This window comes from Ammodytes marinus (assembly GCF_949987685.1).
Source record: "Ammodytes marinus genome assembly, chromosome: 15".
Taxonomy (NCBI): Eukaryota; Metazoa; Chordata; class Actinopteri; order Uranoscopiformes; family Ammodytidae; genus Ammodytes; species Ammodytes marinus.
In genome coordinates this window covers 9,486,931-9,501,525 of record NC_137219.1, presented here as the reverse complement: position 1 = coordinate 9,501,525, position 14,595 = coordinate 9,486,931, and the positions used below count along the sequence as shown (strand labels likewise).

The window sequence follows — 14,595 nt, the reverse complement described above, 5'->3', positions numbered from 1 at the left end:
TCGCCTACATGAAGCTAATTCACAACATTACAGCCAGCAAACAGTGCACTGCTTTGGGCTCTCATCTTAAATACAGGTGGAGAAGTTACCTTGGTGTTTGTTAAACACATACATAAACACACTTATAATTAGGCTTTTTGTGTGTAGTAACAATTATGAGAATTGTTATGCCTTTGTGTGTGTCCATGTGTTACTTCATGTGTTTAAAGGGAATATATTATCCCTCTATACCAGCCTCAGAATTCATGTTTTTTTGGCCCTGACCCCAAGTTTTGTATCCTCGCTACATTACCCTAACATCAACATATATTGGACCTTTATGTGGAGGTTAATAAGTTTGCAGCGGATAAGCCCTTTATGAGCTCCTGGCCCAGCAGCAGCTCTATGGGCCTACACAGTAAACATGCATTCAGACCATAATGGGATTGTGGGATTCCTTTAGATTGGACTCCCACTGGTGTCAGTCTGTGTGAGCGCTTGGTAGCCCAGTGCTGCTGCCTGGGTGGGTGGATTCTTCTGCAGCCTGCAATCCTTTTATATCACCAGAGATGATTTGCTTTTGACCTGGGAGATTAGCCAAACCCGGAGTAGAGGGTCAGATAGTGGCCCCAGATGTCCGATCTAATCATATTTTTTATTTTATTGCTGAATGAAAAAAAAGGTGCACTGCAGCCCCTGATTGCTCTCTCTCTCTCGCCCTCTCTCTCGCCCTATACATTTACCTTTTTTAACACAAAGCAGGATATTGAATCTGTGCTAAATTGTTTGTGCATATGAGATTTATCCACATTGTATTATTTGACTATGAAGGTCTGAGAGCCGTGCATGCTGCTGCTGGAAACCACTCCATATTCCATGGTGACCGCCAATAGGGCAATCCTCCAGCACTACAATAGCCTGGCTCTAAAGGGAGCCACTCACTCACTCAGTGTGGACTTATCTGTAGAATTCCACGCTGAAAATAAGCTATAATGACGCCAGAGCCTTTCTTTGTTTGAAGCATAGGGGACCGGCCGATGACGAGGAGCTGCAGCCAGTTTTGAACCTGCTAATGATGGATTGCAGCCATGCAGAGCCCACAGTGCAATCAACCCAGAGCCATGGATTCCCAATTTGCAGGAGCGAGCGAAGGCACTTTCTCACATACACGTTTTTGTACCCAAACAAAAGCTAGTGCCTGGCCCTCTGCAGCACTAGCCGAAGCCATTATTGTTTGTCCAGTCCAGCTGCACTTGAAATGACAGTGACCCAGAGCTGCGGGGAGGATTAAAGACTTCGTTCAGTCCAGTATGGTACAGCATGTAACAGCTGCCAGAGAGGCTGCACACACAGTCTTCTCTTTCTCTCCCTCTCCTCCCCTCCTTTGCCCACTTATTCTCTGTTCTTATGTCAGGCACAGAAACACCCTCTCTCTTTTTCATCCCGTCTTACATACAAGGGCCCTCTCTGATTCCTCATCTGACTCCTTTACAACTCTCGCTCTCGTCAATGCTTCCCTGCTCTGTTGTGATCGCCCTCCAGCCAATTGCCTCCGCCTGCTGCTGGTGCTTCTGTCCAGGCAAATGATTTTTTCAAGGGGGTCAGAGTTGAAGCTCACCGGGGCTGCTGACGAGACAAGGCAAAAAGGACTGTGCTCATCTCTGCTCTCCTCTGTGTGTTAAGCCAAGGGCATGGAATGATATTTATACCACGGTCTTTGTCCCTTATATATGAGCTTAACGCCTACCTGCCTGCATCACCAGGGGAAGCAGCATATTTGTGTGTATGAACATGTGTGTGTGTGTGTGTGTTGGGCAGGTCCAGAGTGTCTGCAGATTGAATTAGGCGGTAGATCACTGGTGACAGGGCTGAGGCTGTCATTAGGGGGAGGCCAGGCTGCTTTATGGGGTCACGGTTCTGTGGTTAGTGTAGGCGAGTGGTAAGAAATGTCCGCTAGTTATAGATTGGCTTGTGGCACTGAGGGTTTCTTGAATGTGAAAAAAGTGGCTGCATATTTAGGTTCAGTACCTTGTATGTCGTTTTAAAGAGTTTGTATGCCTGTATATGCTTGATCATAAAGTTGGAAACATAATGAATGATATGCATAGTAACAACCACAACACAACAAACAGGTCTGTAAAAATGAAATATTTTAATTGGTGGCTTGATGATTCATCATTTGCAATAATAAGAAAACAAACCCAGAATGATGCATACAGAAGGAGCCAGAGACAGACTGCACACCAATCCAAAGAAAAAAGAATCTCGATCACACTCTTTTTTTAACACAGTTTAAAAAAAAAGAGAAAAAAACAAAAACAGGATGATGTTAGCGGCACCTGGGTTGCTTCATTGTCACAAAAGGAAACGCAGTTAAGACATCAGATATACATAGTGATGAGACATTAAATATTTTGAGTATAGCTTTTACGGCATCAATTCCTGGAATCATTTCATCGAAAGGGGGTTGAGTTTTTCTTTCACACATTGTTTAGGGGGAGTTCTTTTTTGAGGACTGACGGGTCTCCCGAAAATGCAAATGCAAAAGAAAAGAAAAACACTCATCATTCTGCAATTGAACCAGTAATGCGGAGCCAGATATTGATTCGGAGCCCAAAAACATGGTCTATAGAGTTAAAGTCTGACTTTGAAGTATAGAGGTTGTGGGCAAATTGCCTGGGGGTTGCAGTGTTTTCAAGCCCTCCAGTTTTCAGGAGTACAATGAAGGGGGGAAGTTAATACGAAACAAATAAAAAAAGGGAAACGTCTTTTTCCGTTTGCGTTTTACTTTGAAGGCTACACAAAAAGCAGCATATTGGCTCTGGAGTCTGGATGTCTTCTCAATACCTTTTCATCATCCTCCCACCCTCCTCCCTTGTTCTTCTCTCCTTCCCTTCATGAATCTTCCCTGATTTGAAAGGAGCTGATCAAAAAGAGAGACACGCGTGGTTTCAGGGTGATCATTGAAAGTTTAACGAGGAGGGTGAGTGGTGGACGGCTAAATTGTCGGCTTCTCCTTCCTTCTGACTTGAAATGAAAAGATCTATGCCATGGGTAACAACAGGGTTCCAACATATTATTTAATCCTAAAACCAAAGGAAAGCATGCATGCATCCTTCCATTGTCCCATGGGTAACACCAAACTTGGACTACATTCAGTTTGCATTAATCGCGCTGCCACACATCTTTCCCACTGCTTCTCACTTTTACATCCTCTTATTGCTCAGATTCTTTGCATTAATACTGTATTACATTTGCGTGTTGAATCTGAATCCATTTCGAAAACCCATTATCAAAACCGGCTTAGATTAAAGATAACTATACTTAACTAAATCTTACAAAGAAATGTTATCACCTTCTGTTAGCTGAGGCGGTGGAAATGTTTACAACCCTAAAAATGTATTTTGACACATTGAAAATACTGAGTTTTTCCTGAAATGAATACGATACAATCAGCCAGATTCTCTAGAGAAGAGGGAACCACTCATGTTCATTCTGTTGAACCACAAAACCACACAGTCCTCTCGCAGTAATCAAGCGATGTTTCTGTTACAGACGCAGACAAAAGTTCATTTTAGTCGCTGTGGAATTAATGCTAATTCTTGGATACATTGGATACATCTGAAGCTTCAGCACTCGGTATGTTAACCCTATAGAAAAAAAAACTTGATTTTTTTTAAACAGCATTTGAATCCGATATTTGTCTATGCTGGAATGTACTGTTCAGACCATGCCAATAGCCATCACAATATGTGGAACTATTTAAGATTTAAAAGTGAAATTGTTCCCCGGGGCAAACAGTTTATCTTTATGGCCAGACAGCTGAAACCTGTGAAGTCACAAACATTCCCTTTGAAGATACAACCAGCTGCTAGATAACTGCTTGTTAAGAAAAAAAAATCCAATTTTTGATTTTGCCTCTAAGGTTTTTGCGTATATAAAGGTAATGTGACCGAATTACAGAATAACGTACGAGTGCTGAGGTCACGGATGGGTCGAGAAGAGAAACATTAGAGTTAAAATGTTCAATAAGAGATTTGTTAGCATAGTGGAAATGTGGTCAAAGGGGAAGATTATAAAAAAAGATAAAAGTGATACAGTCCTCCTCATACATAACCACATCAAGGGGAGGAGACAAGAAAAAGGGGGAAAGAAAATGGGTAAACGAAAAGGCAAAAGGGGAGTATTATTGGCTTGCATCACTGACGATGGTCACACTGCTGCGACATGCTATTGGAGGGACTTTGGTTGCCCCGCCCCTCCACCACCAAAAAATAAAATAAAAAATGGCAAGATAATTGGTCATGGAACCAGTCATTCACAAAACTCATCAGGTATCCTCTCTCTCACACACCCAGGCACACTATTTACAAAGGCATACACATATGCCAATCAAAGGCATATTGTACATACATACTTTTTACACACACACACACACACACACACAGAAACACACTCATCCACGCAGACACACAAGTAGTCAGAGAAATTAGTGTAGTATAACGGCAGACATAACAATAATATCTGTCAATAATTATGTTGACTATGATCCCAGTACATAGAGGCACTGCTACCTCGCCCTATGCGTTCTTCGGGGGTAAAAACCAGGGGAAAAAATCACCGGTCACACTAACGAACTACGGGTCACCGCTGCTGTGTTGCGCCCTTTCAGCAGGTGGGAAGGAGGAGGCTTTTTTCGAGGCCGCCGCTTTTTTTTCTTTTTCTTTCTATTTTACAACACAGCTATTGTCAGAAGAAAAGAAAAAAAAACACAGGTACTGAAAATGCCATCCCCACTGCATTAAGGGCTCACATTGCCATGGTGACCAGAAGTTCCACGACTCCTGTCTGGTACATTTGTCTGAGTTAAGGCTTCCAAAGCGCTTGCCGCTCACGCAGCACGGGTTCCTGGCAACAACCTGCAGCCAACTCTCTCTCTCCCTCCCTTCCCTCTCTCTCCCCTGCCTTTTTATTTCTTCGCACCTATGTGAGATTTGCCCCTGTAATTGGCTGTTATTCTCTGCAGGACTGATATGCACACACAAGTAAAAAAAAATAAAAAAATAAAAAAAGGGAGAGAAAAGAGGACATAATGAACTGGTTAAGCGACAGGAGCTTTGGGAACCTTTAAAACAGAGAAACAGGCCACTGTCCCCCCCCCCCCCCCCTCAAGATGCAAGGCTTCAGTAATGGCTATGGTCCATTGTACGTCAATCCGATCCATTAGCTTTAGACTTATAAAAAACAATAAAAAATAAAGAAAAATAAAGGAATCACTTGTATTTATAGGCAGCAATATTGGTCTCAGTGTTATTACAATTTTGCTTTAAAAAAAGCATAAGCACAAAAAAAAGGAAAAATACAAATGAAATCATCCTAAAATGAGAATGAGACAGTCACTATTTCATAACCAAAGCGTGTTCATGGGTGATTTTTTTTTTTTAAGCAGAAAGCTTAATTACATCACTCAGTCCAACTTTTTCTTTGCTTTCTTCTCGCGGGTTCAGTCTCTCACATAGTCCAACCATTTTCTTTGTTCAGCTCAGCCATTAGCATACTATCATAGCTTCTCCCTGTCCCTTTGAAAAACGGAGCATCCAGGAAGTAGACAGGTCCTTTAAACAGAGATTAGCGGGGGAATTCACAGACTTAATAATTATTTTTTTCTCATGCTCCATATTAGGCCACGGAGAACGAAAGGAAATACATGAAGAGGTTGGCTCCGGCGACTCCTTAAAAATATCTCTCCTCTGCCTAGTCAGTAATAATGATAGGAGAGATGGTGTGGGAGGGAGGGGGACAAAGGGCAAGCTGGGCAAAAGAAAATGTGAGCTGATACAATCGACCATCCCACGTCGCCATAGCAACCTCTTGGGGACTCTTCATTCTGGCAGCCCAAGTCTCTGATAAAAAATCTGTTTGTCAGTCACTTGGGTCTTTAATGCAGGTGTCACACTTCTTTTTAAGTGTGGGGTGTGTGTGTCTGTGCGTGCGTATGGGTTTATATATATATATATATGTGTGTGTGTGTGTGTGTGTGTGTGTGTGTGCATTCACATTACTTATGCATGGTCTGGTCTGTGTGTTCTGTTCTTTCATTGCTACCAGCGGTTGATGATCTGGTTCATGTAGTCCTCTGTGGGGAGCCTGGAGCCCGCTGCCTCCTCCGTTCTGCCCCCCTCCTCCTCCCTCTCCTCCCCGTCCCCGTCCCCGTCCCCCATGGGCAGCACGGCGCTCTGGCGGCCGCGCGAGGGCCACAGGTTGACCCCCAGGCCCAGCCCTTGGTGGTTCTGCTGCTGCTGCATGTGGTTCTTGATGCGCTGCAGCCGCCTCTCCTGCTGCCGCGTGTACTGGTAGCGCTGCTGGAACAGGTCCCGCGCGTAGTCGTACAGCTCCATGTCCAGCTCGTTCAGCTCCTCGATACGCTGGACCTATGAGGGAGAGAGCACAAGGCACGCTTGAGGAGGAGAGGAAGAAAAAGTGGAAGGAAAAGAACAATAAGAACAACGCTAAAGTTGTATTTGTAGCATTTTTGATCAAATGGTGGCAGGGTGTACGGAAGAACTTTAAGTATTAAGCTATGGGCCAATGACGGATCAGAAAATAACAGCTGCCTTTGAAATACAAGTTCCATGAGTTATTTTGTATTTAATTCTGATTAATTCTGATTGGAGGAAATAAATAGAAGAGAAGACACCTGTTTCCAAAGTATTTATCATATCTGCATAGGGAAACCTAGCCAACCTCCTAAATATAAGGAACAGTAATAAAAGCATTTTGCCAACTTTCCCTAACTTAGAAAATGGTGGGTTATTCTTATTAAGGAGATCTCCAGAGGAGTGGTAACCTGTTTGGAGTCTCCAGGAGACTGTATTGTTATTGTTCGACCACAGTTGCTAAAGTTGTTCAAACCCCTTTCACTAACAGGAAAATCTTTGGCATCTTCTGAAATTACTTTTAGCGCGATTCAAAATGGGGGGATTTTAGGACAGATGTACCATTGCCCCCCCCACACTTGGAACTATTGTACAGAAAAAGGTTCTTGGTCCTCCTACGGTGGAAACACTATCTTACATGACATTTGTACAAAAGCTTTGTAAGACTTATGCATGGAGAGGGAACAGAGAGAAAAGAATAAAGTCTGTTGGCACTATGTGGAGCCAGAGAACAGACACGTATTTGATGTCTGGTTGTGCGATGCAGCTGGCTGTATTGGCGCGCATCGTCGTCTGCTGCGTGTGTGTGTGTGTGTGAATTCAACGCGGAGCAAGGAATGTGTTTAATTAAGATAATCCCTTTGAATTCTGGGACGGGAGGCGCTGGATATCATTTGTGGCCAACGTGCGCAAAAGTATGTTAGTGTTAGAAAATGAGTGATGTTTGATCGGCAGCACGGGGGACGCAGGCAGGAAGCCAGTCAGACGTTGACTTCATGTATCAGAGAACAGTTGTAGTATAATTTAAAAACCAGCTTCAATCGAAAATGACTCAGGAGAGTACAAAGTAAATATTCCTCTCGTCGCCCGCTGATGTAATTATCAGACTTTTTTTTATAACTAATTGAATAATGTCACATTTCACACGGTGTCTTGAGAAGTATTAAACTTGAAAGCTCATTTTTAAAAACTCATTTTCACTCTAAATGCCACACCGCCTCCTCCTGTCCAAACGTTCACCACGTGATATTTCCTACCTTTTTTTCAAGATAATAACCAATCAGTGGAACCTACCCACAGCGTCTGTCAGCAGGGCAAATTTTATTTTCCAACTGGTTTTTGATGTACAAATCACCACTGTGCTGTGTGTGTACAGGAGGAAAATTGAGCCTTAAGAACTCCCACACTGGACCAATCAAAGTGTGAAGAACATGTTTGAAGCTGCTGTTTGTGAACGGTGACAGTCGGCCCAACTCATTTCACAGCACTGTAAGCCCACTGTGTACTCTGCGTCTCCCTTTTTTTTTCGTTTACATTTTTTTTCTACTGCTTCTTGAAAAATTTGTTTTATTTTCCTGCCTGTAACAGAATGTGCAGCTGCTGACATTTCGAATTTCCTAAGAGAGATGTTGGTCATAACAACAGTAATCTAAGAAAATAAGAACTTTTTTTTCTCTAAGTGCACTTTGCCAGCGAGGGCAGAAGTACTCAGACCCTTGTCTTCCGAAAGTAAAAGTCTTACTTATATAAAACTACAGTACACAGTATTATCTGCAAACTGTACGGAAATAATCAAAAACTAAATAATTGCCCTGGTTGGCCCCAGTATTTTGCATCAGATTTGTAATAAGTATGCATCGATCATGTAAGAAGCATTTTATGGCTGCAGCTGGTAAATTTGGAGATTACGAACTACTTTATATGTCCCTCACCAAAATACTTATTATGAACAGTACCTAGTACTAGTAGTGTACTGGAGTAAACATTTTAAAATGTCCCCCTGAGATTACCTGTAGTGTAGTAGAAGTAGAAGTCTAAAGTAGCATAGAAGGAACATTCTAACAAAGATACAGTACCTTTAAATTGTCACTTTGTAGTTTGGTTTATTTGAAGCTAATGTACTTTATGTGAGTCTTGCTGTTCTGAGATTGTACCCCCATGGTTGAATGCGCTTATTGAAAGTTGCTTTGGATAAAAGTGTCAGCTAAATGAAATGGAATGTAATGCACTTCAGTACCGTACTTGTGTATATGATCCTAGTTTATTTTCTACCACTGACTTTTATGTCTTCTAATAAGTAATTTTCTGCTGCCTGTCTAGAGGATTTAAAAGACAACATAGCAGCAGCACTGACCGTAGCGTTGTCCAGGTCCACCCCCGCGGCCCGCGTGCTGTTGTACTGCATGAAAGGCCTGATGAAGCGCAGCCTGAAGGTCCGTTCAAACAGGAACTGGGTTTTCCTCTGGTACTCCGTCAGACCAAAGAAGGCCATGTCTCGGAGGTTCTTCTTGGCCGACTCTAGCAGAAGCTGGGCCCTCTTCTTCTCCGGCACCGTGGACATGTTGTAGCAACCGACCAGGCTCAGGTCCGCTAACATACGAACCTGTAGGCAACAAGGAGGGTATAGAGATCAGATCAGTGGATGTTTTTGTGAACAGCAGGGTGGAGGAATCCACCTTCAAATATAGGAATATGGACTTTTGACTTATAAATTAAAGTAGGCAACTAAAATAATGATTGATTAGAAATTAGGTAAAAAGGCTTGTTCTCCCATCCTTTAAAGCTGGGGTATATGATTTCTGATTGGTCAAAGTTAACATGAGCTGACACTTTGACCAATCAGAGCGAGGCTCCGATTCTCTTTTCTTATTGGCTGTTGGGACTGTCCATTCACTTTGGCACCACTTTGTTGGTGTAGAGCTGAGCGTGTCAGGGAGGGACCATAGGGGAGGGACCAAAGAGAACAAGTGGAGCGGTTGAGGTATTTGGATTCAAATCTCTATCGCAACTGCCATTTTCTCCCCAAATCCTCCACCCCAGCTTTAATAGGGTTTTACATTTTGGTGTTTTGACTGAAAATCTCAGTATGCAGCTTAAAGTGCTTTTCAACAATACAAAGGCACTCTTAACAGTTTGTAAGAAGAAGGGATTTTTTTTAATTACTAGAAGTTTTCTATTTTTAGTTTTTACAATTTACACATTTAAATTAATAATCACTTCATCAAAACAAGAATATTGAAACAAACAAGTTAACTGATCCTATGTGTTTAAATCGGCTAAAAAGCGCTATATAAGTCAAGTCCATTTACTATTTTATAGGTCCTGCGGTTGTTAAGTTATTTATTATCCGAGTATCATCAACCACTTTCAAATTCTTTAATGGAGTATTTTACTCAAATTAACCAGACACTGTATAGAAGAGATAAATGAACCAAAGTGATTTCAATTCTAGTGGATTTGTTCCAAAATGAGAAATCGCTTCATCCACATGTGCACTCTGGAGCTGTTGTTTTTAAGTACAGAAACCTGGGAATGCATACTGATTCGGATCCAAAAACACTTAGTCCACCTGCTGTTCCACCAGGGTGCCTCTAGTGTTTGTGTGTGTCACATTTATAAGTCATGGGATCCCGAGTAATGACAGCTTTAGCCTAAGATGCGATAAGGTGGCCAACACATTTAGGTGGGAGCCGGAGATAGCATGAGAAAAGAAGGTGCGAATCTGAGGTGTTTATTGCCAGCAGGCAAACTCCTGTGCTGTGAGTGTGTGTGTGTGTGTGTGTGTGCATCAGAGAAATAGCCAGAGTGCACGCTCACATGCGCAATTTGTCCTAATCCTTTCACATATATTTGCAACTGCAGCTAGTCTGAATCTAGGAAATCAATTAAAAAAACAAATTCAAAACTCTTCCTCCAAAAATCATTATGTGATCAATCAAAGTTAAAGTAAGAGTCATCAGAGTTGTGTGAGTGCGTCGCTTCCGCTGTGTATTTGAATTCCCATGTGTCAAATTTGCCAAACAATGTATTTTTTCTGCAGAGATATATTTCCCTGTATTGGTATTTTCCAGTGGGCTTGGGATTTATGACAGAGGTCGTGCTCGGCTTCAGTGATGCAAGTTCAGCTAGGCAGCTGTGATAAACGGCAGCATCAACGCTGGCTGAATTCAACAGCCCCTTTTTGGAGTCTTTGCACGAAGAGAGAGAAAGCCCAAAAGCAAAAGTTAAATGGCTGAGGATTTGTTGGCCCCTACTCCCTCTCTCTGCGGCATCCTTTTAAACGACTGCACTGGCCTCATTTCAAAAGGACTGTAACCACAATAGTTGACGTGACAACATCTATCTTATGAAAGCTTGTAGAGCAGCATTTTTTATTGCTTGGTGTATCATGGCTACTGCTGTTATTATATATAACTGAAGAGGGCTTTTTCTCTCCGCACCTGTCTGTTGTTGGCCAGGTTGTATGGACAGTCCATGAACTGCTGCAGGGTGCACCCCGACCAATCAGAGCCCTCGTAACAGGAGGGCAGCTCCTCCGGCGTGGGCGTCCGTCCATCGCACATGTGCAGAGAGGTTTTCCACGTCGCTCCCCGCTGCACGTGCCTCCACTCGCTGAGGTATCGAGATACCGGGTCCCTCAGCAGAGTGATGTAGTAGAACTTCCTGTTGGGCGAGAAGAAAGGGAATAAATATTGGCATTAATATTATTGAATAACTTGAGCACAGAACACTGGCGCTTTGATATAAGTTTGATCAATCAATAAAAAAACTTAAAAACACAACACATCAAGAGAATATAAATAAAACCAGCAGCAACAAAACTGTTCGTATTTGTGCAAAGATGACGTTTTGCTTTCTTTTGGGAATTAGTCATTCCTTAAAGGTGCACTACGTAACCTCAGACGTGTCAGAGAAGGGAAAATGTTCCAAGGTATATTCTCATAACTGAACAATTAAACTATCTTCATTGGAAAATTGGATCCCTGATCCCTGTTTGAAGTAAGAAATCTACCTAAAATCTTACTGATTCACTGTTGTTTTGTACAGCAGAAGGGCCCACAGCTTTGTTTACAAAACATCTTCTAGTCTAACGTCTTGTTTCAGGTGCCTCAAACTGACTGCAGGCTCTGTAAATGTGAACACATATCCCTTCCCTGAAACTGCATAGTGCTCCTTTAATTGTTCAGATCAAGTGAAACAGCTTAGATGAGGAGTTAGAAGCAAAAGAAAACACTTTTTTGTAATGCCCCAGTTGCCCAGATGGTGGCACTGTTTACAATGCTTTGCTGCAGCAGTTCATTCTACAGTACATCTGCTAAAAGCCCAGCAGAGAGAATGCTACAGATGGAGGTTGCCACACTTAATAGCATATTATTTGCATTAACTAGAAGCAGCCCTGTGATGCACTAAAGGAATCTGTGCGGCCGACAGGAAGTCAAAGTACAAATGAGCGGGAGGAGGAGGAGGACGAGGAGGGGAGGGAGACAGCTGGTTTGTCAGAGAGAGAGAGAGAGAGAGAGAGAGAGAGAGAGAGAGAGAGGGGATCAGGTCAATGATTGTTCAGGCCGCACTGTGCAGGAAGACCAAAACTGCTGGCACAAGCACATCTCACTCTGCAACACGCCACACACACACACACACACACACACACATCCGCGCAGCAAACATCCTTATGTCTCAAAACTCTGGAACACACACACCAAACATCCTTTCCCCCTCGCACTTGCCTAAAGTCTCTTGCCTCCAAGAGATGACTCATCACGCATCTGTGCTATGGATGGGACTGTGTTTTCGGCAGTGTGTAACGTAATGGCGCATAGCACAGTTCAATGTCTCTCCGGAGGGGTACACACTCCCCCACCAGAGCCCAGACCTTTCCAGGGCCTTCACACTACAGCTAATTACTGCAGTCTAATCAATCAACACATCCTCATTAGCTGCACACACATGCAACCTGTGTGTGTGTGTGTGATCATGTGCAGCTATGTGCCTGAAGCTATGTGCCTGCGAGGGTATGGATTGGTTTAGGCACAACAGGCACACATCGGCGGACGAAAAAAAAAAAACTATATACACACACACACATGCACACACACGCTGCCCTTTCTCTCGCGGGCTTGCATCACGTCCGAGGAATGTTTGCAGAGAGAATTTTTGTGTTTGCTGTCAGGAGTCCACGAAATTCGCCCGGACCAAACACACAAGCCCGCCTTGTACACATACACACGCAGACCCTCTCTTGCTTCCCATCACTAAATCTTTTGGCTTCGCACTACAAAAGCTCAGAGGGAGAGAGGAAGGGATGGGGGGGTGGACACACAAAGCCCCGAGTGTCACACAAACAGTAGCACAGTCTGGATATTAAAAAGAAGTAGCCAATCCCCCCCCCCTCGGGGGGGGGGGGGGGGGATTGGCCATCCAACGTACACACGACGTGACAACATCCAACGTCGGCAGGGAGATCACGGATCATTGCGAAAGACCTAAACCTCTAATTCTAAATCAACAGCTGGGGGAGATGGACCACAATACAGCAGCCAAACTCCTAAATCCAGCCAGCGGCAAAGGAGATATCTAGACAATAAAAACTAAAACCCCCAACCAAAAACAAATGCCATCGGGGAGTTCCTGCGCAACAAAACAACCACACCCTGAATTTAGCATGCGGCACCGAAGAGATCCCCGTAGATGAAGCAAATCTAACTAGCAGCACGGGGGATCACGGACAATGAAACGACTAAAGCCCTAAATCCAGTGGCAGCTGGGAGATCCCAGGCAACGAACCAAACGGACCCTCAATCTGTGGGACAGAAAGGGAGGGAGGGGGGGGCGGGGGGGCAGCCATAGAAACAATTAACTAAACTCCAAATCCCATCAACCTAAACCTAAAATCTCATCCCGGATCTAATCAAGAGCACAGGCAAGGGAGGAGAGGCACAGTCCAATTGGAGGCTGTAGGGGAGCGAGGGGCACGTTATGGAGATTCCTATGATGACATTATCAGGATTCCTAACACTCCCCAGAGTTTGTGTGTGTATGAGTTTCTGAGTAAGACTACGCCTATTAAATCAGTGATGACATTTTCCCCCTTTTGGCTTCTATTCTGCTGGAGAGAAGAAAAAAACACACCGCACTGTTTGGCCCTTGCAACAGAGACGGGGAAGAGGGGAATGAGGGGAAGGGTGGAAAACAGAGAAAGAGAGAGAGAGAGAGAGAGAGAGAAGGGCGGAAGAGAATTTCAATTAGTTTTCTAATACTGTGAAAGCAGTGAGGGCCTCGAGCCCGAGTGATTTATCAAAGTTATGGCTCCTGCTATAATGAAGGCTCAGGCATATTACCAGACAAAATAAATAAATAACATGCACGCAAACACACACACACACCCACACAGAGACACCGAGTAACACACACACACACACACACACACACACACACACACACACACACACACACACACACACACACACACACACACACACACACACACACACACACACACACACACACACACACACACACACACACACACACACACACACACACACACACACACACACACACACACACACACACACACACACACACACACACACACACACACACACACACACACACACACACACACAGAGAGAGAGAGAAACCGAGTAACACACACACACAGTAACACACAGGCATAGATGCAAAACCAAATAAATTATCTTAAACGGCATGCCTGCCTGTCATGTCTGCTGGGTCAGGCACACTGCAAAACTGGTGCTGTGCAGACTCTCTCGCCTTATAGCCTAATGATGTCTGGCCGTGTACTCAGATCCCAAGGTAATGATGTTTCAATAACACACACACACACACACACACACACACACACACACACACACACACGCACAAAGTCCACTCCCTTTAATACACTTTCTCACACACATTACACACACACCCTGCCCGAGGCGACAGCACATTACAGCAGATATTTTTTTCCCCCCCCAAAGGTGATGTTGCTTATACAGTTGAAGCAAATGCGCACTTGTCAAATTAACTTCAAAGCTAATGCGCGGCTCTCAATCTCTCGCTGTCTGGATTTTTTTAGGACAGCATCCTCTGGCTGAGTGCAGGAATTTTGCAGTCCTGACACAGCAGCTCTTCCAGGCTATACGCTCTTAAACGTGCTGTGATTTTTTTCACAAAA

General features: G+C 43.7%; 1 protein-coding gene across 1 annotated transcript in view; it reads right to left on the bottom strand.

The window, feature by feature from the left end:
* Positions 1–2,114: 2,114 nt before the first annotated feature.
* The window catches only part of hs6st1a (heparan sulfate 6-O-sulfotransferase 1a), a 57,514-nt gene continuing 45,033 nt past the window's right edge, over positions 2,115–14,595 (bottom strand). Inside the window, exons 2-4 of the mRNA XM_080042028.1 lie at positions 10,856–11,078; positions 8,770–9,018; positions 2,115–6,410 (exon numbers count right to left, since the gene is read on the bottom strand). Coding sequence (XP_079898154.1) covers positions 6,081–6,410; positions 8,770–9,018; positions 10,856–11,078 — 802 coding nt within the window. The 3' untranslated portion in view covers positions 2,115–6,080. The remainder of the gene's footprint in view (positions 6,411–8,769; positions 9,019–10,855; positions 11,079–14,595) is intronic.